A 27,039-nucleotide genomic window follows, 5' to 3' on the forward strand; every position below is an offset into this window, starting at 1 on the left:
TACTGTACATTAAGTTTAATTCCATCACAAAGACTTGGTTCTTGAGAAGTGTGCTTCATTTTAGAAGCAGGATGGCTACGTTTAAATCTGTTACTGCGTGTCCAGGGAGACTGAAGTATTCTCCTGTAGGCTTTTGTATATTACCATTCCTGATACATGAGTTGTGTCCATTTGTTCTTTTACGTAGAGATTGTCCAGTTTGGCCAATGTATACTGTGAGGGCATTGACACATGATGGTATATATATTATATTAGTAGATGTGCAGGCAAATGAGCTCCTGATGGTGTGGTTTGGTCCTCTGATGGTGTCGTTGATGTAGATATGTGGGCAAAGCTGGCACCAAGGTAGTTTGCAGGGATTGGTTCCTGGTTTAGAGTTACTGTGATGTGGTCTATAGTTGCTGGTAAGAATGTGTTTAAGGTTGGCAGGCTGACTGTAGGTGAGGACAGACCTGCAAGAGTGAGAGATCTTTGTTCAGGATGGGTTGTAGATCACTGATGTGCTGGAGAGGTTTTAGCCAGGGGCTCTATGTGATGGCCAGTGGTGGTGTGTTTTCCTTGTTGGCCCTGTCTTGTAGCAGGTGGCTTCTGGGTACGCATCTGGCTGTCAATCAGTTTCTTCATTTCCTTAGGTGGCTATTGTAGTTTCAGGAAGGCATGGTAAAGGTCTTGTAGGTGTTTCTCTGTCTGAGGGACTGGAGTAAATGTAGTTGTACCTTAGTGCTTGGCTGTATACAGTGAATCGTGTGGTGGGCCCTGGATGGAAGCTGGATACACATAGGTAAGCATAGCGATCTGTGGGTTTCCGGTATAGGCCGGTGTTTGTGACCATCACTTGAACGTGATTTTTTTGTCTCTATGAAACTACCCCAGTGCACAACCACTTAATATTCCTTATTTGAACATCCAATGTAGTCCTGGCTTTTGCAGGTGACAAAAGTTTAATTTTCTTGAACTCTGTACCTACAAAAAGTCACTTGTGGGGGCTTTCTTAAAAAAGCAGCTCCAGTGGTCACAGGAAAGCACTGATATAAATACAGTAAAGCTTCTCTTAAATGCTGATTTTATTTTATTTCATCAGCTACAGCTGTTGATAGGGTTCATGTAACTTATCACATTTATATAATGTAATGAACAAGTTTGGCTATACAAGTTAGTTGGTGTAAAACCCATGAAAAGCAGATCTGTATACATAAATTATTTTATAAGGGTGAGAGGGAATCGTATGTGCAATATAAGAACATAGTAACTTGCTGTTCCAGTAGTACAGCTTGTACCGCCAAAAACCTTGATTCTCTGCCTCCAGTAACATCCATGGTCCTGCTGGACCATGGATGTTCCTGGACCACAGTTCCAGGTCAGCGTCTGGCAATGGGGCCAGCATCTGGCAGCCTAGACAGGACAAGAGTATGGGGGCTAGGTCCAGCGGTAGGGAGTCTGGCCAGGGTTGGTGTTAGGGAGCCAGCATCTGGCAATCCCAGCCACAGATGGAGGCTGAGTGGCTGGCCAGGACTGGAATTGGAGCTGGCGGTGGACTGGTGGCGGGTGACCCCCCCTTCTCCAGCAAATTCCCTCTTTCAGGAACAGTCAGGTCCCAAGGGGTTGGACCAGGGAAGTAAACCCTGCATTTTTTTAAAGTAATAATTGCACTTTATTTAGGAACTGTCCCTTATTACAGCTTTTTAATCAATCTTTGGGATTCACAATAGAAATTTATTTCTATAAAGGAAATAACATGACTATGTGCTTTTATATGAAAGGTTTACATTCTAAAATGCATAAATATTCAATTTTATTTAACAACTATCATAAGACTACATTTAAATATTTTATTTTTGCATTTTGAAATTAAATGACAAGACACTTGACATTTTGTTAACAGCTTCAAACCATAGCTCTGTAACAAATACAAAGTAAACAGACATTCAGTGGTAACATGATGCGCATTTCTGGAAACAGGTTATTGTTGACAAGTAGAAAGATAGGACAGTTATTCTATGCACTGTAAAGACATGGGTGCATACAAGGAAAAGTGCATTTATGGAACTAATGTTTTCAACACAATAGGCCTAGTTAAAAACCTTAACCTTTCACTTCATGGCAAGTTCTGCATTTAAATCACAGTAAATTACTGCTATCTTTGTTGTTATCTGTTGCACTCTTCCTTCTATCTTTGTTTACAAATTAATTCAAAAATGGAACTCAGGGTTCTGTTTCTCCTTCAAACAGTTGGAAATGCATCCTAAAACTGCACAGTGTAACACAGCACCCTAAAAATCAGTCTTTGAAGCTTTTAAAATGAACTTTTGTAATCTAAATCTACATTTTTCAAGTTGGATTTAAAGGAAAAGGTGATATGATTGTCCTTAAAGACAGAGCCCTGCAAATCTCCTTATATCCCTTTGTTAAACAGTGAATTTTAGCTATGAAAATTTATTTCAAACCATCCATACCAGTTGTATGTATTACAGGGACATGTAGCGCTTTGAAGACTAACAAAGTAATTTATGAGGTGATGAGCTGTCGTGGGACAGACCCACTGCTTCAGATCAGATGCTGATCTGAAGAAGTGGGTCTGTCCCACGAAAGCTCATCACCTAATAAATTACTTTGTTAGTCTTTAAAGCGCTACATGACTGCTTTTTTTGTTTTTACAGAATATAGACTAACACAGTTATCTGTGTCTATTCAGCATACTAGGGACATAAGAGCCCCTTCTTCCTATTTGGTTTTAGGAAGAAGGGGCTTTTGAAGCCGACGGGAGGTCTTTTAGAAAGGCTCCAGTCTGCATGGGTGGTGTGCGTTCTGAAAGCAGCACTTTCGAATCGCGCACAGCTACTATTATACTAATGACACTGCATATTCATGTCAGTGCCTCATTAATATTCCTCCTCCTTTTGGAGACAAAGCTATTGAGTTTCACAACTGCTGTTTCACATAAGCCTTCACTTTCTCACCAGAAATGCCTGTTTTTAGAGCAACTGAACTTTGGGTGATGAATGTGTGGGTAACTCATCATTTAGCTGTAGTTCAAAAAAAAAAAAACAACCCCACTGCTTACCTCTTCCACTCAAAGTACTGAGAGGACAAATGATTTGAAACAAATATAAACATTCACCTCACAAATTGTTTACTTTTTAAAGAGGGAGTACTTATGCCAATGCAATATTTTTTAGCACATTACTAAGACTTCCATTGCTTACTAGGCTCTTAGAAGACATTTGGTGTAAATTACAGCTAAATAACAGCACAGAACACAGCCACCAGTCCACGCTCTGTAAACAGACTTTGTGACCACAGCAGGAAATCTGGCCACACCCATAAGCGCGCATCCGGCTAACTAAAATCATGCCAGATTATGGAGTTCGCCAGTCGAGAGAGTTCCAGATCAGAGAGGATCAACCTGTACTATAAAACAAAACTTCCATGCTTTTCTTGCAATATTTATTCTTTTTTATAGAGACAAAGTACTAAAATGCAATACATACACTTAGCAGCTTTCTGACAAAGTAATGACCTAATTGACAAATTGTACACTTAAACCTATCATATACTGTAAACATACCTTAGATGAAGCACTGCACACCCTAATTTAATTGTACATACACAACACAACCATACTTTCTCTTACATTTGCTAAGTCAGTGGAATCTTTTGACTGTACAGTTTGACCACAGATACGTCAAGCTTCAACTTTCTTGAATTACTACCATTCAGCTTCAAAAAAAAATACAAAAGCATGATGAACTGAGACATTTATTTTCCATAGATCCTTTCAAACATGTTGCTACCACAGGGGACAGTGTTTAAAACAGTAAACTGCTAGTTCAGCCATCTATCTACAAATGGAGCTTATGACTCACTAACATTTACCATAATGTTTAATTCATGGTTTCCCAAACAGGAGAGGTGCCCCCCCCCAGGGGGAAGTGAAGAAATTCGGGGGGGGGGGGCAAGGTGACTCAGCCCTCCCCATCAGACTCCCCATCCAAACAGGCAGCCTTGGCTTCCGTCTCCCAGACCCTGCCATTTTACATGGTCAACCCGGCCCAGACAGATGTGGAGCTAGCTGCCGAGTGTGGATTGGGGGGGGAGAGGCAGGAGAATGGGGTTAGATGGGAGGCTAGGGTTGCTTGGCTTGGGTAAGGGGGATGGGATAAGAACAGGGGGAACTGAGGGTGCCTAGCTTTGCGGGAAGAGAGGAGAGGGGAGGGGTTGGGCTGGTGGATGGCAGCAGGCCCCAGCAGCTCGGGCAGGTCAGGCTGGAAGGCAGGCGGCTGGCCCCAGCAACATGGGGCTCGGGATGGCAGGCAGCTGGCTGGCCCTAGCAGCGTAAGGTTTGGGCAGTGCAGGTCTCAGAGGCAGGTAGCTGACTAGCACGGGGCTCAAGGCAGCTGGCCAGTTGGGGCTGCACCAGGCACCACAAAGGGCCAAGAAAAACTGTGTACTTATTTTTAATTTTAAATAATTTTTGTATCAAGCTTTTGTGTTTATTTTATATTACAAATTGAATTTTTTTTATTAAGGGGGGTTGGATGATGGTAAAGAAAGAGGTGGGAGGGTTTCTCAAAAATCAAAGGGGGGGCATGATGCTAAAAAGTTTGGGAACCACTGGCAGATTTTCAGTCAAGAATGAATAGCGACAGTTCTGCTATCAACTGGTGCACAAAATGACAGTCTAGCAAAAAAGCTAAAATGGAAGTGTCACAACAAACTCAGAAGTACACTTAAAAGTAAATATATGCATACACTGGCAAAGTAATTTTTTGATCATTTAAAGAAAAGAAAAATCCATCATTTCCACAGATTTTGCAACTTGGTAAAGGAGTGGTTTTGTATGAGGAAGTGGTGTGAGATAGAGAAGTAGGTCAACATTTTAACTGTATCATTCCTGGACAGAATTCCTTTAAATAATATATAAAGCACTTGAGTCCCATTTGTAAGTACAGTACTAATAGTACCACCTACAATATTTCATTGAACTATTCAATAATTCTAAAAGGAGATTCCACTGCTACTAGTGTCCGACAGTCTTCAGTTTGAAAGACCATTTAATTTAATTTATAGTTATGCAGGTCTGAATTAAGTTCTAAATATTTAAACAGATTTCTATTTACACACAAGTTCCAGTTTTTTTGAGAGGCTGCAAAAACATTAATTCAAATTTGAAAGGTAAAGGCTTGGAAACAAGTTCTCAGATTGCCAAAATACGGAATTTCAAAGTCATCTCTGGGTCAGAACAGATCCTTTTATACAAGGGCAGACCTTTGTAGATGCTTGTCACATGACTCAAAGTTACCTTGGATACAAAGGGCCTGTACAAAGCCCTCTGGGCCACTATTATTGTGATAGCTCCTTCCATACTGGTCAAAGCTGACTTCTGCACCGGAATCCTTCAGTTATTGCAAAAGGGGAAGCTGATACAAAGCAGTTGTGGTTGCTATGTGGTCTACCCACCAGTTAGTGATGGATACTGTCTTTTTACCAACCCAGCAACTGCTGCTTGTTCCACAAACAAAGCTAGTTTAATCCAAGCCTTGTGCAAAGAACTATGTATGTGATGTTTTACTAAATAAATGCTCTCAAAAATTAAAATGAGTCCACATTAGGACTACATTTATAAAAACTGAGCAACAACTTGTTCTCTCAAATTTAATGAATTGCACTGTTCTGCACTAAACCCACAACACATTAGCAGCATCATGTCACAATTTCTGGACTATTTTTATGGCAAATATACCACATATACAATTATTTCTTCATCATAGAGGTGCTAATGAAGTATCTCATAGTAAACATAAGTGCATTACACAGACTATTGCATTTGTCATTAAAATAAGCATTAAAACCAGATGCAAGTTGGACAAGCAATTATAAAAGCATTAGACCTAGTGAGTTCTTCACAGCCTGATCAAATACCAAAACTTACTGTTTGTCTTCATCTATCTTCAATGTGTCCTAGTCTAATCTTGTCCTAAAGTTTTCTTTCTGTTCTGTATTGAAAAATTACTTAACTGTACTCACAAATACATGCACATTTTTATTTTCTCCTTCCACTTGCATGTAAATAGCTTTCACTATGCTAAGTGTGGTGTCTTAAAAATTACACATTTTACTGAAAATACAAATGTTCACAAGATACTTTAACAGCATATACTCAGTCCCAGCAGCAGGCCTGTATACAGACAGCATATCTATTATGTGTATATAGATTAAAAAAGGAAGTTGATCAAAAACATGACCTGTCTGCCAATAAAGGTACCTAGCGCTTCTGATGGGGGCCCCCAAATATATTAAATTTCAGTAGAGACTTTTATAAGTGGTCCTGTGCACAGCAGCTATTCCACAGTATAACAGCCTAGCATGCAGTCATCTGCTTCATTTGCTCCTGTTGCCATCAACTAATAAGTAAAGAGACAAGAGCCGGAATAAACAAGAACAAACAACAGTGTTTTTAGCCTAAAGGGAACCAAGGGATAAGAACTCTGATGGACAGGCAGGAAAAGCACCAGCAACCTGAGGCACAATGTTTTTCACTAATAAAGCAGCAGCTGCTGTTCTGGGGCAGTTGTACCCCAAAGCTTCACTATGCATCTACTGTACAAAATACAGGCCAAAATGTTTGCCATTTTCCCCCTCAGTAAAAATGAGCCGCATGATCACCACTCATTACTGGGCCTTAAGACCTACCAACAATAAAACAAGATATGAAATTTCTTAGTTACAGGTATTGCTATGCTTTCCACCTATAGTTAAAAGGCACTCTAAGTGTTTCCATTACAAAATTTAACATATAGCTCTATTGCTTATGGAATCCAATATTTATAACTACTTTTCAGGCAAGATATCTGAAGTTGTGACACTCAGTGATGCAAGGTAAATTCACACCAGTACAGTATACACAGTTGTAAATTTATACAGTAATGCACATAACTGATATTTTCTCATTCAAGCACTGCATATATTTTCTGCTACACATTTAATTTAATATGTTTCAAATAGCAATATAAGGAACCTTTTATACTCCTCTGGATTTTGGTATGTTTTATCTGTATTTCTATTTTTTCAGTTTTCAGATGCTGTGGTATTCAGATCTGTTAACAGAAATCAACACAAGTAGCATGAATGACAGCAGTGCAGTGAGCAACATACATCTATATACTTTCTCTTTCGAAAAATATCCACTATGTTTAAAAATGTCACTTCTATTTTAGAAAAATGAAACCAGCAGTCCATAGCAAAAACAGAATCTACAAATTAGATGTTCTTATAGAGAATGAGAAGGAACCAAAGCTTTGAGAGTCTCAGTGCTTCTTTATTCACAAAGGAATTTTAGCTAGTTTTTGTCCAAGAACTTCAGTGTGCCAAATTAGTGTGACTGGCACTCAGAGCTCTTGATTCTGTCAGACAATTATTTCGTTCCTGTATGAAAAAAAATGAAAAAAATATTAAAATACTTGAGCTACCTGGATGCAAATAACCTGAACAATCAGCATATTTTAGGAAGCTGGTATTACCACCTACTTTAGTTTCAGAGATGCAAGATTTTTTTCATCTCCTGACAACTATTTCTACTTCAACTAGCTATGCTGAATGGATGTAGTTATTTGTGTGTGACCTTTGCATTTACAAACAGATATTTATTGCAGAAAGGGCCGAGACCCTAGAAATAATTGGCAAGCGTCTCTCTACTAGGCAAACCTAGGGAAAATATTTGTAAATACATTGTTAACGTTACACATTTCACTTGTGATAAGCATACCTCATGGAGAAAGCACAGAATGTACAGAAAACCTATTATAAAATTAAATGCTCCTAGGCCAACACAGTCCAATTTTGAAAGCTGTGTGCATTTTTTGTATTACTGTTGCGAAGTGTTTTGGTTCACCTTGTTACTTTTTTGGTCAAAGTTCACAGAAATTAATGAAGGAACATACTTGCATACATTTCAGAGAACTGAAAAAAACACTGCAATAGACTCTTGGGGGCTAATACTGAAGAGATACCTTTATGTCACCCAACAGTGAAAGAGATCCATGCAGCATGGGCTTTTGTAAAAGCCTTGCAACAAAGTAAAGATCTGACAGAGTACAGTATGTTGGCATTGATGCAATTAATATTCTCCCCAAAGTTAGTCACAGCTGCTGTTAGTAAAATGCATAATGTTTAGAACACAGAACGCTACAAGCTTTCCTTGACAATATGTGCTATGGAGATTAATTAGGTACAAACAGTTATGCATAATAGCTATCAGGCACACTGAAAATAGGCAAGATATGTCCAGTTTAGATTTTAGTACAAGCAATACTTAACAGATCAGCTAAATTTATGTATTGTTCCTGTATACGCTCAGCTCCCATTGAAGTCATTGGGATTTGAGAATGCACAACACCTAATATGACTGGACCTTTTGAGTGAAGCTAAGTCCATCAAAACAGCAGAATGTCTGAGCTTTACAAGTATTCCTTTTAAATTATGCTGCAAGAATGTTAGACGGTCCAATATGCTAATTAAGGCTCCAATTCAGCATTATAGTTAAGCACCTCCTTCACAGACTGATATCAGTGGGACTTAAGCATGTGCTGAAAGTTAAATATGTGTTTGAGTGCTGTGTTATACTGAGTCTAACTGAGAACAAAGAGGTTTATCATTTTACTGTTTCTCAAGCTCTTCAGCCCAAACCCTGCTAGTCATATCTACCTGCGTAAGAATATTATAGGGCTTCTTACTTGAAAGTGATCTTCAGTAGCCTTGCCACCCATGTTAAGAACATTCAGAGAACTGGCACGCTTCATGCTGCAACCAGGATAGTGAACATGCAAGGATAAACGAATCAGAATAACTGAAAATTCTAAATACACAAGTATAATGATACTGATGCAAGCTTAAGGGAGTTTTAATGTAATCCACGATACCTAATAGGAAATATGCTCTTTTAGAGAAATACTCTGTAGTTATATATATTTGCATATTTTCCTTCTCTTTTAGTTCTAAGATATGTATCAAAATAATTGCCAGCCACAAAGTTCTTAAGCACATTATGTGTTTGATGTTAAAACCTTTTGAACCTTTAGGCCTCATCCACACTAGCAAGTTCTTTCGAAAGAAGAGGGCTCTTTCGAAAGAGCCCACGGAGCATCTACACGCAAAAAGCGTTCTTTTGAAAGTAAATCAAAAGGACGTGGTGTTCCTTTCAAAATCACTCTTCCTTTCACATTTCAGGAAGAGCACCCCTTTTCAAAAGCTTCTTTCAAAGGAAAATGTGTGTAGACACTCCTCAGGGCCTTTCTTTCAAAAGAGTTATCTTCATTTTCAATCCCTGGCACATTCTTTCAAAAGAGCTGCTGTGTGGATGCTCTCTTTTGAAAGAGCAGATCATTCTTTTGATCTGCTTTTTTGTGTGTGGACACACTCTTTCGAAAGAAGTTCTGTCATCTTTCCAAAGCAAAATATTAATTTAATATATGCCCAATTTAGTGATCACTTTCAAGTTATTTACTTGATTTAGAAACAAAACTATTCAGATATAGCTGTTCAGGAAATATTTGAAAATTATTAATACATAATAAAATAAGTTTCATTTATCTAGTACAAACTTTGACAAGACTTTTATTGACATAAATTAGGCAAAATGGTCTTCTGAAAGCAATATGCAACAAAGATAATACAATCAATTTCAGTAAACCCTCATTTTAGAAGGGCTATTGCTACTCAAGGTAACTATATTAACTATTTTATATTATAAACAACTTCCATATTTTTGAAGATAAATATTAATTGCTTTCATTTTGAACTTTCATAAAGGTTATTCAAATATCTAACAACATTTAAGATGAAAATATTTAAATATAAGGTTATATAAATTTTAAACAGTCCCCAATGTGAGAATATTTTGCTGAAAAGGTATGGACGTTTACTACACCCCATGCCCCAATACTGTAGGTGAACTAGACTGTAGTGCTCTGCTGGTAGGGTATCACTGAATTTTTTATATATAAATATCTATAATATATATAGTTTGTCTGCTTTTAAAAGGAGAACATTAAAATTTTGTGTCTCTCTCTATTAAGATTGAAGTTTGGCCTCAGTCCTGCAGTGTGATCTGCACAGGTGGCTCCCTGCACCCATGTGTGACGGTTTCTCAGCACAGCTCATACTGCACAATAAGCAAGTCACTAGTCCCACTGAAATCAACAGGACTACTAACACAAATATTACAACAAGCCCTGTAGCACCTTAAAGACTAACAATTTTATTTATTAGGTAATGAGCTTTTGTGGGTAAGATCCACTTCATCAAATTTTGGAGCAAAAATATAAACAAAGATAAGCATGTGCTTAAGTGCTCTGATGGATCTGAGCCCAAGTAATGTGTATGTCTGGAATGCTGAAATGAAAAACACAAACTACACAAATGAATGCAGGTAGCAGGTACACAATACAAGTACACTACATTTTTTAAAGTAAAAAATTTTGAAAGTTTCATATAGCAGAATGCACATGAAATAAGACAAATGTTAGCAACACAAAAGAAGCAATTAATCATGCATGGTTTACACCTGTTATTTATTTATATAAAATATACAATTAAGGTTACACATGAAAGTCAAAGTATGTTAATCTGCAAACACACACATATATCACACATGAAAATCTCTTTTCCAAAAGTAAGAGCATAAAGGTTTGTTTAAAACAAAATCCAAACTCCAGAAAAAACAAAAAATAAAATCCACGGGTACAAATCTACCCAAAACACCTTGTATTATTTTGCTAAATTGCTACTAATGCACCTCAATCATGATTAAGGTACAACTTTTTAGAAGTTATTAGCAGCCAATTTACTTTAGAAATAAATTAGATTTTAATTATAAATAAAAATTAGCTTGTAAGTGCACTTGTAAATTTTTTCAAATCAGAAACAAGCCTGTAAAAGTATTAAGAACACATGCATCATTTTTCTTTGTTATAACAACTATTTAAAAAAAAAAAAAAAGCTTTGCTTTTATATTTCCTGTGGCAACTAGCTAACCTTTTCTATCAAATTTTAAACTAGAGAAATCAAAATCAGCAACTTGACAAACCAAAATAAATGTAGAATTAAAGATCTGAAATAAATAGAAGTCAATGGAAAGTCATTCACACCACGTTTCAAGTAATATATGTTTGAACACTTAACTCTTACTGAAAACATTTTACACAGAAGTAACTTGCCAACAGGTGTTTCTTCCCTTTCTTACCTCAACACTGACAGCTGGGTTTTTTAAGGCCTGGGAGTTCATCAACACCTACTGGTTATTCCTCACTTGAGACCTTAAATCTTTGTTTGACTATGACTTTAAGGGTTTGTCTTCATTACATGGTGGATCAACACTGCATCTGACCCCGGCCATTGATTTATTGTTTCTGCTTACGGAGTTTTGGGAGTAAGGGAACTTGGAAGTTGTGCAGGTTCTTCAAAGGGCCCACGCTACACGGTTTGCCAGCACTTCGAAGCAACTTCAAAGTTTGTGTGGCGAGAATTATGCTAATGAGGTGCTGCATATGCAGCGCAGCACCTCATTGCTATTCACCTATTGGGCTTGTTTACATGCCCCCTTCAAAGGAGGGGGCTAGTATAGACTAGCCCTAAATGTAGCAAATTACTATGGAAAGCCATGTTACTAGTGGAAATGAAGATGAAATAATCTATTACAAATAAAGCAGCTTTGGAAAGTATTCTTGTGTAAACATATCTACTTATTTTACTAAATCCTGTCCTCTAAATTACACTGTCATGATCTAGAAAGGGTTTAAATTTTACAAACCAGACATTTAACTTCACTAAAATACATAAGCAAATGAAAATTAAGATATTTTAAAAGCTTTTATAATCTACATCATCGCCAGCAATGATTTTGAAATCGGAACTATTTGTTGAATATGTATATTAAAAAAAACCTAATGAAGAATTTTGCCTCCAATTATCAGACAGAAACCAATGATGAAATTGGCACTTTGTACTTAGGATAAAGTTAGAGTAGAACAGATTCTAAATGCCACATGCCTCTAGGTGCAATACAATCAAAAATATGGTTCATGTTGATATGGGTATATAACTTTTGCCTACATGCAGCATTCACTCAGAGTTTATACCAGACTACAATACTAAATAAAATAAGCTTTGAATATTCAAAATATAATAGAAATACCCTTTAGCTATCATTTACAATGAAAACAAAATCAAGTTGGCAATATATTTCCTAATACTGACTGCAGGAGACCAGAATCATAACATGTTCAAAATCTTTGAACTCCCCAAAATATTGAGACAGAGGAAATAGTTATTAGATATAAATTACAGTGTATAAAAAACAGTGATGAGCCTGAGCCATATGGAGAGGTGATGGAGAGAGGTCTCTAAATGAAACATTTATGGACACTGAAAGAATCAGACTCATTCTGGGCATGTTTTTACACCATTTCACTAAACTATTTTGCAGTTTTGAACTTCTTGCATTATACTGTTGTGTGGGGTTTGTTTGTTTTTTTTTTTTAATTTCACTCTCCCACCATACCTTCATTGAAAAAAAGACAGCTTGGCCGTGTCTACACTAGCCCCAAACTTCGAAATGGCCACACAAATGGCCATTTCAAAGTTTACTAACGAAGTGCTGAAATGCACATTCAGCGCTTCATTAGCATGCGGGCAGCCGCGGCGCTTCGAAATTGACGCAGCTTGCCACCGCGCGGCTCATCCAGATGGGGCTCCTTTTTGAAAGGACCCTGGCTACTTCGAAGCCCCTTTATTCCCATCTGCTCATCGGAATAAGGGGACTTCCAAGTAGGTGGGGTCCTTTCAAAAAGGAGCCCCATCGGGACGAGCCGCGCGGCGGCAAGCCGCAGCAATTTTGAAGCACCGCGGCCACCCGCATGCTAATGAAGCGCTGAATGTGCATTTCAGCGCTTCATTAGTAAACTTCGAAATGGCCATTTGCGTGGCCATTTCGAAGTCTGGGGCTAGTGTAGACACTGCCAAGCTGTCTTTTTCAATGAAGGTATGGTGGGAGAGTGAAATTAAAAGAACAAAAAACCCACACAACAGTATAATGCAAGAAGTTCAAAACTGCAAAATAGTTTAGTGAAATGGTGTAAAAACATGCCCAGAATGAGTCTGATTCTTTCAGTGTCCATAAATGTTTCATTTAGAGACCTCTCTCCATCACCTCTCCATATGGCTCAGGCTCATCACTGTTTTTTATACACTGTAATTTATATCTAATAACTATTTCCTCTGTCTCAATATTTTGGGGAGTTCAAAAATTTTGAACATGTTATGATTCTGGTCTCCTGCAGTCAGTATTAGGAAATATATTGCCAACTTGATTTTGTTTTCATTGTAAATGATAGCTAAAGGGTATTTCTATTATATTTTGAATATTCAAAGCTTATTTTATTTAGTATTGTAATCTGGTATAAACTCTGAATGAATGCTGCATGTAAGTAAAAGTAATATACCCGTATCAACATGAACCATATTTTTGGGGCTAGTGTAGATGTAGCCCTTTTCATTTATAGCTTTCTTGTGCACCGATGATTTCAGTGGGAGTTTTGCCACTGACTTCACTCTACTGGCACAGAATCATCTCTTTATCAGATGACAAGTGATTTTTTACTAGTGATTGATACTATATCTGGTCAGATATAAGATTGAAAACATGTCAAAGTGTGATAACAGCATGTGGTAAAAGTCTTGTTTTACTGAATTTACAGTATATATAAATTTAATAGTTTTCTCAACATTATTTCCTGCCCTTTGAAATTTGAATAGTTAACCCTCCTTAGGGTTTTTCTATACTTTTCTATACTTGAAATGCTGCCGCTATGCTACTGTAGCACTGCATCATAGACATAGACACTCCTAAGCTGACTGGAAGGGTTCTCCCATGCCATAGATGACCCACTCCACCAGAGGCAGTAGCGAGGTAGATAAAAACATTCTTCCATTGACCTAGTGCTGTCTACACTGTGATATAGCTCAGCAGTGTAGACTTTTCACATCCCAGAGCCACATAAGCAAGGTTGACCTAACTGAGTGTATGTCAAGCCTAAGTTTCTAAGTGAAGCACAATTAAAAGTTGTTTATGCTTACTTCCAGCAAAACTTTTCCCACACCATTAAGTATTGAAAGGCAGCATTCTGTTTGCTATAAAAGTAACTTTCCACTGCTATACTCCTGATAAACAGAATGAACTTCCAATGTTAGCAGAACATATATATGCACAGTATGTGAAACACGTTTTTATACAGAACTAGATTCTTAGAGCTAAAGTTTAATGCCAAGTTGTGTTAACACTGAAGTTTATTTTAATACATTAAATATTCATAATGCTGTACTAGTCAAGAGCTCTACTGAAGCAAAAAACAGAAGCAAACAATGCCCTCTTACCTGCCCCCCCTCCCCCCAATACCAAGAATAAAGTGAAGGCAGTTTAATATATTCACTGAGGAAAGAGAAATTTAGCAATTTAATAAAGTGCAACAATAATACTGACTATACAAACACATTCTAAATAGAACTTTTTCTTCGCAGTGCCATCATGCTAACCATCCACTGTTAACAAGCTGCAAATTCAGTAAGAATACTTGAGCAACAAATACTACAAACAAATTTTTTCTCCTGTTAAAATAAAAAAAACTGTCAGCACCAAGTTTAACTGTTCTTTGCATCGCTCGTCAGTAAGTAGTCCGCCTTGTGTACATTCTACATGCAGTAAAGGTAGATAATAGCCACAAGAGAAAAGGCTATCTTGGTCGGTGCTAGGCTACAAAACAGGTACAAACTGGGAACACAGCAGCACATCTAAGAGTAGATAATTACCCAGGATTCTTTGGTTCACTGTCTCGTGAACTTCCTCCCTTCAGCTTTCTAACCAGCTTCTCACTGCTGCGTCTAAGTGAAGCACGAAGTTTGCTAAAGGAACCACTGCGTTTTAAAGATCCAGTGCCATCCTGAAAAAAATTTGAACAAATGTGAAACTGCAACAACTTTTGCCCCTCCCTCACAGCTGAATGAACATATATAGTCAAAATACTTGTTCTGCTACCACTAGGAAATACTGCCAAATATTTTGAATTCCAATTAATAAACTGTATTTTACCAAGATTACTGTCAGCATTCAGACTTATGTCTATTTATAAGGATTTCACAAATATTAAAATCTTTTCAATTTATGATTAACTAAGATTCACAACAGTTAAAATAATGTCAAAGTATACATGATTCACAAATGCATATCAACACCTCCACCACCACCACAACATTCCATGTTTACTTTGATGCAATCGTATGGGAAAGGCAAGTGCAAGATCAAGCAAAAAGCATTTTGTATCAAGGTCTGAATGAACAAGTTATTTTATTATTTTTGTTTAATTATCTAGACCATATGCACTAAACATATTTAGTGAATTCTATACATGAACTTTCTAATAAACTTAGGAACTCTGTATAATCAGAAAATTACACATTTAGATTTATATTTGAGTTTTACTTTCACCGTTTTTCAGAAAAATATAGAACAAGATGAAACAGTAGCTTTCTGCACATTACGTTCACATTTTATGTGAGAAATTTCTATTTCTTAAGAATAGGTATAAAATCTGTATGCCAAAGAATTGTTTTCACTTAAAAATCAATAGTTTAGTAAAAATAAGCTACTAGCTTCTTCGAGAAATCCTAAATGGCTACACTTTGAAAGGAAGAATTGTAAAAGGAGAAAATACTACCAAGCAGACAGTACAGGCATCAGTTGGAGTGAGTTTATTAGAAGTCAGAAAGACAAATACACAAATCACTGAACAAGATTAGTAGAGAAAAGCATAATTGCCAAAATTTCACACTAAGACTAAACAGCAATGCTACTTTAGTATAATCGTAAGTGAAGACATCCGAGTTCCATATTGATGTTAACCACATTATATGTCTCTAAATACATTTTAAAGCGCTTGCCGCACATGCCTTACTTTTACATTTTATTCTGTAAAGGTCACCATCATGCTATTTTAATAATACCTTGTGAGATACTTAACTATCTTTTTTCATAGTGAACAGCTACTCATAAAGTTCATTCTTACTTTTTACTTAAGTATTTCACAGCAACGGTTGTATTAACACATTTTGTATGACTAGATACATATCTGGTAAAGCTACACATGTAGAGAAATAGGAAACAAAAAAGACACTAGCACTGAAAGAATGGCCAGTTTGCAAGGAAGTGTAGCTCTGACAAAAATCGTAAGGGATTTGCTAAAACACAGCAGTCAGTACTGAAGAAAGAAGTTAAAGCTTGAAGATGGTGCACGCCCGTCATGCAGGAGGCAGTATAAGAATTCACAAAAGGCATCTAGGCCTGTCAGATAGAAACGGAGAGAGAAAAACTGAATGAAACTGTTGGGAAAAGTTCAACAGTTTTCAAAATTTGAACAGTTACGTTTATAGTATTTCTAGGTCATGTGCCTGAGGTGTTTTTTTTTTTTTAATTAAAGATTTGTGGTTATACCTTTAAGTGCTGTCATTCATAGATCCTTGTAATTACCAAAAAGGTACAGTTTGTTCACATATTTTAACCTATTTCATTAACATGCATCATACAAAAAAACCCCAAAAACGATCCAGTCTTTTATTATATTAAATATAGGTAAATAAGATAAAAAGATTTTTAAAAAACAGAAATTGCTTTTATATTATAAACACATCATGTGTAGTATATGTAGGAGAAGGAAAAATTGTTTTCGATTGAAAAGAATACAAAAGCCTGAATAAAGAGGAAAAACTTAAAACCTCTAAAATAAATGAACAGAACAAGGTGCATTCATTTAAGCTTTAACTTCTGTCCAGAATTTTTTCCCCACACAACACTAAAAAGGAAAGAGGTTTTCCCTTACCTCTCCAAAGAAAATTCTTTCTACTGCTTTGAGATAACAAGAACCTGTGGAATTGTTGATTTATTCTCATTTTTATAAATAAGTTTCCACACAATGTCCTTTCCAATAGACCTCAATACTGAATTGAAAGAACCACCTACAGAAGCGACTATGTAGTTGAATTTTTAAGTCTTTCCATTCTCAACTCTGTGAAAATGGACAAGGATGTCTTAAGATTTCTGTAAAATGATAAAGGCATTTCTCTGTAGCAAGTGAAAAGATACTATACAAGACACACTACTAACCAGTGATTGAAAACTAAATAGGAGCTGCAATCAAATCTTCACCTGGTGAAAGAGGTCTATCATCAAATTAGAGTTTATATTTTGTTTAGAATTACATAAAGACATTTAAAATATAAATATTCCAGGAGTGCTTGTGGAAATTCAGCAGCTTTGAATCTGAACTCTACAATTTAGGTATATGACATGACTCCATGAACAGAAAGCCAAATTATTTCTTCTATCTTAAAATAGGTATGTTCACAGCAAGTCCTCAAGTTAGCCTGCGTTTCAGCTTTATAGCCAGTGTGTGGGGAGGTGGTACATAGCTTTTATATATAAGAAAACATTTATAAAATATTTATAAAACATTTATTTTTAAAATGTTTCTGAAAGCACATAACTACAATTTTAAAATAAGTTACAAGAATGGTGTATTACAAATATTTATGGAACAAGTTTTTAAAATATTCAGTTATATAATTGCTTACTTTCAATTTTACTGAATAGTGTGTGCCTCAGTATTTAGCTAGATAGTCATATGTTAAAAACTAACTTTCTAGTTCATTTAAGACACTAACCCAAAGCATACATTTTTGTCTCAGCTATAGTACTTGTTGCAATATCCTCTTACTGGATATTCCCTCAAAAAACCTATTCCTCTGCACGGTTGGTCAGATAGAGCAGAAAACTTCTCAGGGACACTATTAAAAAAAAAAAAAAAAAAAAAATCAAATCAACTGTATAATTTATGTCCCTAATGCTACACTTATGTCTGACAGCCAAAGTTTGTGAACCAATTCAAAAGTGTAGGTATACATCATAAGGTTACTACCAAAACTGGCACTCTTTGGTCCCTGAAAACAAAGTAAATTGCCTATGATGGAATTTTCCATCTGAGAAGCAGAATATCGTGTGCAGAGAAGAGATGAGGGACAGGTAACCCCACACCCTTCAGGTACCCCAAAAAAAAGGGGGGGGGGAGGGGGTAGTACTAAAGTAAGGCAGAAACAATATTAGGCAAGTTTCCTGTTTCATTTGTTTGTGAACAAACTCCCTCAAGTTAGGAAAAAAGGTGAACTGTGAATAGTCCCTGGTACATCAGAAAAATTTCCGTAATTCCCAATCTTTAGAAAAAATCAACGCTTCCATGATTCTGGTCCCTAAAAGCAAATAAATTTAGGTAAACACCTTTTGATCAATTTACGTTTCATTCAAATATTGACCTAGAAATACCATCTTGTATTTTTTCAGAAAGTTCTTTATCATTCTAAAACCTGCATGCTTGTTTTAATTAAAAGCAAAAAGTAGAAAAAGGTTTTATTCATTTAGAACACACAAAGGCATGCAAAGTACGGTAGAAATTAAGGGAGGAGTACAGTACACAGTTCTAACGCTGAGTGGGCAAAATTAAGATAAAAAGGAGTTACCAAACTTATTTGGGGACACTAATGATGCAACATTAATTATTCACAACAGATGCTGATTGAATGTCTCGGCATGAAGAATACCAATGCCAAGAAACTGTCATTTGATAAATGACAAAAGCAACCAAAGATTGAGGGAACTGTCTCCATTCAAATTCAGCAAGTGTAAGTTTTTATAAAGCCAGCTTTAGGATCTGAAAGCTTCTCACAAGTAACTGGAAAGCTGTCATAAGATAAATGAACTTTAGAAGCACTCTAAAGTACAATAAAAACAAAGCAAAAGCAGTCAGACAAATCTATCACTACAGCAATTCAGCAAAAAGCATCAGTGCTTTTAGCAGAACTACGGCTTACAGTGAATTAACAGTTTTATTGCCTGCACGACTATATAGAATACAATAAGCCAGTGACCGAAGCAAACAAAATTAAGTAAAAACTCACTCTGTATACCTAAAAGCATAAGAGAGAAAAAGTAGAAAATACACAGCTGAGAGCACATTAAAACTATTTTTAAAAGTTTGTTATTGTTCTAAAATAGTGACAGTTACTATGTTAGGAACAAAACATTGCAAGAGAATAAGGCCCCCCTCACTCACAGGGACACACATCTCACAGGAGTGCATGGGAAGTGGAAACGCACATTTTATTTCAAACACGTATCTACGTTGTCAAGTTGCCATGAACCAGCATGACATGTACAAAGAGATTATGGATCACCCTTCTTCCATTTACAGATCATTCCCCTCTGACAAGACTGGGAGAGGGAGGCTGAAGTTGTTTGTAATTTTTAATCAGATTATTTTTATTTACTTTAAAAACCACTGATGTTTTAATTCCTAATTCCACAGTGACACCTGCAGGACATATTTAAGGTAGAGGCAAGGAAGAGTGTGAATAAAGTAGAAGTAAATTAATTGCCAATCTGTTGAGGAAACCACAGACTAAGATTATACACCCAACAGAAACCAGGACACCCAATCAGCATTCAAATGCTCCTTTCTAATGAAATTTTACTTTCTGGGACAAAAAGAAGTGTGGACAATTTTAAAGAATAACAAAATGTAAAGAATTTACTAAACGCAAGGTCTTATTCTTTAATTCTTAATTCTGCAGAATTACAGAGTGCAAAAGTAGATGAAGTAGGAAAACTACTGAAAACACAATGGAATGACAACTGGATAAGAAAATGTTTGTTATGGTGGTAAATTGTCTGCTATTTTCTTCAACTGTGTACTGTACTTACCCCATTCCATTCTACGCTCATACTCACTTCCTCGCCTCCATCAGGGCAGCTTTCGTACTTTACCACATCAACATTGAGGCTCTCCCGGCTTCGCCTTTTCTCTATGCTCTCAGGGTCATTTAGTACTTCAGCAACTCTCTGTTTGTGAACATTGTCAAGACCCTGTAAGGCAGGCAAAAAGTGTTTTACTTACTCAATACGAGTTTTATTAATGCATAGTATCATAAATATGCATGGTCACTAGATTAACGCAAAAAATCAGTTAACATTTAACTCACTCTGAAGCTAATACAATTTTCAATACTTTATGACTGATCTGTTACAAACATTAATGCAACATACACCAAAGCAGCTGGACTTAGCACAGGCCTGGGGTTCTTCTCCCAACTGTCAGTCACTTACCTCAAGCATTTTACATATTTGCTTGATATTAAGGCACCTGCTAGATCACCAACTTGGAAATGCATGATCTCTGTACCTGAGTTTTACCATATGTTAAATGGGGCTAATAATGTTCTTTAAAAAGATAAGTAAATGTTGAGATCATATTTATAAAGATCTACACTGAGTATTACCATAAAAACCCCAACAAGCTTTGGTATAGGCTTTCTATTTAAAATGGTTCTCAAATACCCCAAATTTAAACAGTATCAGATATTATGAAAAGTATATTAAAACCATAGGATTGGATCAAATAGCTGAAGAGAGGGACTTTGCTGATTTTAATATTTTATCAATGTAATACATGGTTTCCTGATAAAGCAAGTGTGGCCAAAATTTTTGATCGGGGGGTTCACTCCAAGAAAGTGGAAAGTGGTCCAGGGCCACGCTCTTCCATGACATTAATGGAAGAAGTGTAGGATCTGGGACAGAGGTTGGATGCAGAAGGGAGCTTCAGGTAGGTGGACTGGGGTGTTGGAGGTGGGGCTGGGTCCAAGAGGGAGATATGGGTGAAAAGAGAAGTTGATCACTTATGTAGCAACGATGGTTCTTCGAGATGTGTCCCTGTGAGTGCTCCACAGTAGGTGTCAGGCTCGCCCCGGCGCCGCAGATCGGAAACTTCTAGCAGTGTCCGTCGGGTCGCGCATGAGCCAATGCGTGCCGCTCCCTCGCGCGCTCTCGGTCACGTGCGCGATCCGGTCCCCGCCAGTTCCTTGACCAACCACCCCAGATGCTCCTGAAAAACACTGGACAGAGATCCAAAGCGGGGAGGACGGGCGGGTAGCAGAGCACCCACAGGGACACATCTTCAAGAACCATCATTACTACACAACTGAGTAACTTCTCTTTCTTCTTCAAGTGGTCCCCGTGGGTGCTCCACAGTTGGTGACTACCCAGCAGTGACCCCAAGTGAAGGAGGTGGGTAATCGATTCATGTGCAGCTTGCCCTTGAGAGGACTGCTGTCAACAGACGTGTATCCTCCTCGAACACCCGGTGCATGGCATAATGCTTGGAGAAGGTGTCATAAGAGGACCAAGTCGCCGCTCTGCAGATGTCTTTCAACGGATTCCTTTGAAGAAGGCCGTCGACACCGCCATCGCTCTGGTGGAATGAGCCTTGGGCGGAGCTAGCAGAGGGGTCTTACAGAGCTCGTAACACAGTTTTATGCAGGATACAATGTGATTCGAAATCCTCTGGGAAGATAGGCCTTCCCCTTTCGACCTGGGTGCAATAGACACCAGGAGTCTGTCCGTCTTCCGGAAGGACTTAGTTCTGTCTATGTAAAAGGCCAACGCCCTCCTCACGTCTAGCAGGTGCAGCAGCGCCTCCTTGCTGGAGCTGTGAGACTTCGGGTAAAACAAGGGTAATACTATTGGTTCATTAATGTGGAACTCCGAGGAAACTTTCGGAACGCAGGCTGGGTGTAATCGTAAGGTCACCGCTTCCTTTGAGAATACTGTGCAGGGCGGCGTTGCCATTTTTGCTGCGAGTTTGTTCACCCTGCGGGCTGACGTAATCGCGAGAAGGAAGGTCGTTTTCATGGTAAGTAGTTGGAGGGGTACCGTGGCCAATGGTTCAAAGGGCGGTCCTGACAGCATGTGGAGTACCAAGTCCAGACTCCATGACAGCAGTAACGGTTTCTGGGGCGGGGGGGGGGGGAGTGGTACAGATTTGCCAACCCCTTTAGGAACCTCGTGACGACAGGATGGGCGAATATGGTTGGCCCTTCCTCTTTGTGTCGAAACGCCGATATAGGTGCGAGATGGACCTTTAGCGAGGACAGGGGGAGTCCGTCTCGTTTCAGCTCCAGCAGGTAGTCTAGAATTACAGTTATAGGGACGTCCAGAGGAGCTAACTGCTTGGAAGAGCACCAGGAGGTAAATCACGTCCATTTCTGCTCGTAAGTCCTTCTGGTGGAGGTCCTTCGACTGCACTCCAAGACTTGTTTCATTCCCTCCAAACATGTGCTCTCTAAGGCGCCGAGCCATGGATTAGCCATGCCTGTAGGCGGAGCCCCTGAGGATGTGGGTGCACTATGGACCCCTGAGCCTGCGTGTGTAGGTCCGGCACTACCTGTAGGGGGAGTGGTGGGCAGCATGACATGCGCAGAAGCAGGGGAAACCATTGTTGTCGGTCCCAGGTTGGGACTATGAGTATCATGCGTGCTCGTTCCCTTCTGGCTTTCTCTAGAACCTTGTGGATGAGTGTTGCGAGAGTGAACACATAGAGTAGAGGGCCCTTCCATGAGATCATGAAGGCGTCCACCAAGGACCCCCGTCCTATGCCTGCTCTGGAGCAGTACTGAGGGCATTTCTTGTTGTGTTGGGTGGCAAACAAATCGACTTGGGGAAACCCCCATTTGTGAAATACGTGTCAGAGCAGGTCGGAGCGGATCTGCCACTCGTGCATGAACGCAAAGCATCTCCTTAGTTGGTCCGCCTTCACGTTGTGGACACCGGGTAAGTATGAGGCTTTCAGTGTTATCTTGTTGGCAATGCACCAGTTCCACAACCGGACTGCTTCTGCGCATAACGCTCAGGATCGGGCCCCTCCTTGTTGATTGATGTAAAACATGGTGGAGGTGTTGTCGGTATTGATCCCAACGACTTTGCCGTGCAGGTATTTGCAAAAGCGTCTGCACGCATTGACCACTGCTCTGAGCTCTAGTATGTTTATGTGCAGTGTCTGTTCCGCGGGGGACCATAGTCCTTGGGTTACTTTGCTGCCAATGTGCGCTCCCCATCCTATGTGGGAGGCGTCTGTTGTAAGAAAAATCGCGATTTGTGGCTGGTGGAAGGACACCCCTACTAGCAAGTTCTTGGGATCTGCCCACCATGCCAGCAATTTTCGCACCTCCGTTGTGGGCGATACTACCCTGTGGATGGTATGGACTATTGGTCTGTAAACGCTCGCCAACCAATGCTGCAGGCTTCGCATATGTAGCCTGGCGTTCTGTACCACAAACATGGCGGCCGCCATGTGCCTCAACAGTTGCAGACATGTTAGGATTGGCACTGTGGGGCTGTACATCGTAACTTGTACTAGGGATCTGATGGTGCGGAAACGGGCATCGAGTAGGTATACTCTTGATGTAATAGAGTCTATGCGTCCCCTATGAATTCTCTATCTTGTGTGGGCTTGGTCTTTGACTTTGCAAGGTTGATAACCAGGCCCAATGAGGTGAATGTGTTCACGGTGACATGTATCATGTGTAGGACCTCTGCTTTCGAGACCCCTTTTAGTAGGCAGCCGTCCAGATATGGAAAAGTGAACACACCCTGCCTGTGTAGGTATGGTGATACTACCGCCAGGGTTTTGGTAAAAACTCTGGGCGCCGGAGAGAGACCAAACGGAAGAATTCTGTATTGAAAATGCTCCTCGCTGACTATGAAGCTGAAGAAACATCTGTGTGCCGGGTGGATCGTTATATGAAAATAAGCGTCCTGTACGTCGAGGGCTGCAAACCAGTCTCCATCGTCCAGTGCTATAATTATGGAGGCAATTGTAGTCATCCTGAAGCGCTGTTTACCCAAATACCGGTTGAGGGCCTGTAAGTCCAAAATTGGCCTCCAGCCTCCTGTTTTCTTCTCTGTAAGTATTGTGAGTAGAAACCTTTTCTTTGGAATTGTGCCAGTACTCTCTCCACCGCCCCTATAAACATGAGATGATCTACCTCCTGTTTCAGCCTGGTCTCGTGAGAAAGGCTCGTGAGAGGACTGGGTGGGAGGTTTCGGTGGCGGGAGTGACTGGAAGGGATCGTGTAACCCGTGGCTATGATTTCCAGTACCCATTTGTCTGTCGTGATGTTTTGCCATTGAGAATAAAATGGTTTGAGGAGATGATGGAACATGTGTTGAGAGTGGCATTGAGAGACGGTCTTGATAACGCAGTCCTCGACATACCCGTCAAACTTGCTGTCTTAGGGCTTGCCCCGAGGTTGCGTGACTTTGTTGGGGATGTCGCCTGGGGGCCCTATACTGCTGCTGCAGTTGGTGGCGCCCGTGGTCGTAGCTTCGTTGATATTGTGCACGCTGCAGTTGATAGGCGTAGCGCCTTTGCTGGGGTTAGAACCTTTTCCTCCTGTATGGGACGGTATATATACCCAAGGTCCTAAGTGTGGCCCTCGAGTCCTTGCTGGAGTGTAGGACCGAGTCAGCTGATTCTGCAAATAACTTTTGCTTTTCAAATGGAAGGTCCACAATTTTTGTTTGTAGATCTCTGGGAATGCCGGATGTCTGGAGCCAGGATTCCCTGCGCATTACCACTCCTGTGGCTGTTGAGCGTGCCGCTGTGTCCGCCACATCCAGGGCGATCTGAACTCCTGTTTGTGAGGCTGCGTAGCCCTCCTGGACGATCGCCTTCAGCACTGGTTTCTTGTCCTCTGGGAGGAAGTCCATAAGAGGGGTCAGTCTGGAGTAATTGTCGAAATTGTGGTTTGACAGGTGTGCCGCATAGTTTGCCATTCTTAGTAATAAGGTAGGAGGACGAATAGACCTTTTTGCCAAACAGGTCTAATTTCCTCGCATCTTTGTCTGACCCTCCTGATTTATATTGGGGTGTCTAAACAGGAATTCCATTCCTTTGGCTGGAACAAAGTATTTCTTATCCGCCCTTGTAGCCAGACATGAACCCCCCATTTGGCCTTTTTTTTTCTCCCCCCGCCACTGGGAGAGACAGAGAGAGAGAGCCACAGGGAGACAGGCAGCCTTTGATACCCTGGGAACGCACGTGTGCTCTCTCACCCAGCCTCTCTACCATACACAGAAACCAGACAGTAAATGGGCTAGCTAATGGCCGCCCTTCTGGCTGATATCGGTGATTGACACGCCTGATCACTGCCCCAGGAAAAACGGGGAACCTCTGCCCATCACCTCCAAGGTGCCCAATTGTCCACAATTCACAGGTGCAAATTGAGCCTTGCACCTTCCCTGGGAAACCTGGGGTTCAAACACATTCCTCCCCAATTGGCCACTTGAGACCAGGAAGAAGCCTACATGACTAAAGGGGTATAAAGAGGGGTTTGGCAGCCCACCCCCTGTGAACTCCAATCACCTACACCTGCTGGCCAGGTCCGGTATTGACTCCCGAGACTGGGGACACCTGGTTTGTATCTAGTTCTTCCCAAGGGATTGAGAGAAAGATTCTGGGTCACACTGGATCTATGAGGCAGGGGTAAGAATTACACCTGTATTACACTTCTTTCCTATAGGAATTGAGGGAAAGACTCTGGTTCCACCAGGTCTAAGAGGCAGGGGTGAAAATCACACCTGCAACGTGCCTTTCTTGTGTACACATTAATTGTATTAGTTTAAGCTAGCTAGTTTGTCTAAAACTTTTCTTAAGTTAAATTGTGTTGTTTCCCCTTTAAAAACCGCAGGTACTAACTGTTTTTGGCTACAAACTGCTAAAAACCATTACCTTGTCAATCAAACCGAGGGAAGCCCTTATCTTTAAAACACGCTTACCCCCTTTGATCTATTAGAAAACTGCGATCGGCCACTCTCTTTTACATATAACTGTAGAAAATCATTATCTTGTCTGTCAAACCACAGGTGGTCCTTACCTTAATTGGCAAACTGCGGTCAGCAATTACCTTCTGTAAACATTAGTAACCGCAAGAAAAATCATTATCCTGTCACTCACTCGGCAGCCATCCTGGTTTCATTCATAAAATCGAGCGGTCAGTTTAAAAAACCCTTTTACACGCGGCAGCCACTTCTGTTGTAAAATCGCTGCCAGCAGTTTTCCTATTAACTGCTGCTAAAGTTATTAACACAAATTCACAAATTCTTGTACTTTAATCATTTGTCTTAGTTAAACTGTCTTTGTATAAATAAAAAGTAATTGTTAAAAGCCTCTAATAAGTGTAATCTTCATCTTGCTGCTGTACCTGAACTAAACGCAAACCAAAGAACCCAGCCTGCCCTGGCTGCTTAGCGTAGCTGCTGGTGCGGCATCACCCCCTTTGCCCCACCGGACCTTTAGCTGGCACCTGGGCATCGGCTCACAGCCCTTTTATTTGTAGGTGGGATGGAGGCCAGAATCTGCCATATGTTGGTGGCTGATTCCATAATGGCTTCGTCTAGCGGAATGGCGATTTTTGGATGAAGCCAGGGGTCTCAGATTCTTCAGGAGTTTACGATGTTTCTCCTGCACCTCCGCTATTTGAATGTCCTGTGTGAATGCTACTCTCTTGAACAGCTCCTGGAATTGCTTAAGGTCGTCTGGGGGGGGGGAGATGTCCCCCGCGACACCCGCCTCATCTGGGGAGGACGAGGAGGCGCCGCTATGATATACCTCCTCTAACTCCTCTGATTCTTGAGTTTGCTGATATACCTGCTCTTTTGTGGATTGTGAAGGAAGGTCCCGGGACTCTGGACCAATGTCTGTCTGGGAAAGCTGCATCCCTCTCACAGAGCGAGATTGTATGAGGGGGTGTTGGCAGGGATCTGCCCCTGAATCTGGACCCCCGATGCCGGTGTTCAGCATGATAAGGACGGCCACGACAACACGGGCAAGGGCCCGATGATGGAGATCTGGACCACGAGAGGAATGTGTACATATGGTGTCTGGAAGAGCGTGATCTCCGTGACGACGTTGATAATGGCAGAGATGATCTGAGATAGTATTCATAAGGGTCCATGCTGGAAAATGGTGAGGGTTGTCTGAGCCAAGGCGACGGTGGCTGGAGGAACGGGGAGGGAGGTCTGAAGCAGGCCATTGGAGTGGCTGCCCAGCGCAGTGTGTG

At 39.9% G+C, this 27,039-nt stretch overlaps 2 protein-coding genes across 7 annotated transcripts in view; one reads left to right on the forward strand and one right to left on the reverse strand.

The window, feature by feature from the left end:
- XRCC3 (X-ray repair cross complementing 3) overlaps positions 1 to 19,833 on the forward strand; it is a 42,802-nt gene extending 22,969 nt beyond the window's left edge. Inside the window, exon 7 of the mRNA XM_074996435.1 lies at positions 18,659 to 19,833. The gene's annotated coding sequence lies outside the window, so the exon portion shown is untranslated. The remainder of the gene's footprint in view (positions 1 to 18,658) is intronic.
- Positions 1,115 to 27,039, reverse strand: part of KLC1 (kinesin light chain 1) — a 67,364-nt gene continuing 41,439 nt past the window's right edge. For 2 of the 6 annotated variants that reach the window (XM_074996426.1, XM_074996424.1), the window contains exons 13-16: positions 19,850 to 20,011; positions 14,857 to 14,987; positions 8,730 to 8,796; positions 1,115 to 7,422 (exon numbers count right to left, since the gene is read on the reverse strand). In XM_074996426.1, the coding sequence (XP_074852527.1) occupies positions 7,357 to 7,422; positions 8,730 to 8,796; positions 14,857 to 14,987; positions 19,850 to 20,011 (426 nt within the window). In that variant the 3' untranslated portion in view covers positions 1,115 to 7,356. The other 4 variants (XM_074996425.1, XM_074996428.1, XM_074996427.1 and 1 more) reach the window with 4 other exon arrangements.

Source organism: Carettochelys insculpta, chromosome 6 (assembly GCF_033958435.1).
Source record: "Carettochelys insculpta isolate YL-2023 chromosome 6, ASM3395843v1, whole genome shotgun sequence".
NCBI lineage: Eukaryota > Metazoa > Chordata > Testudines > Carettochelyidae > Carettochelys > Carettochelys insculpta.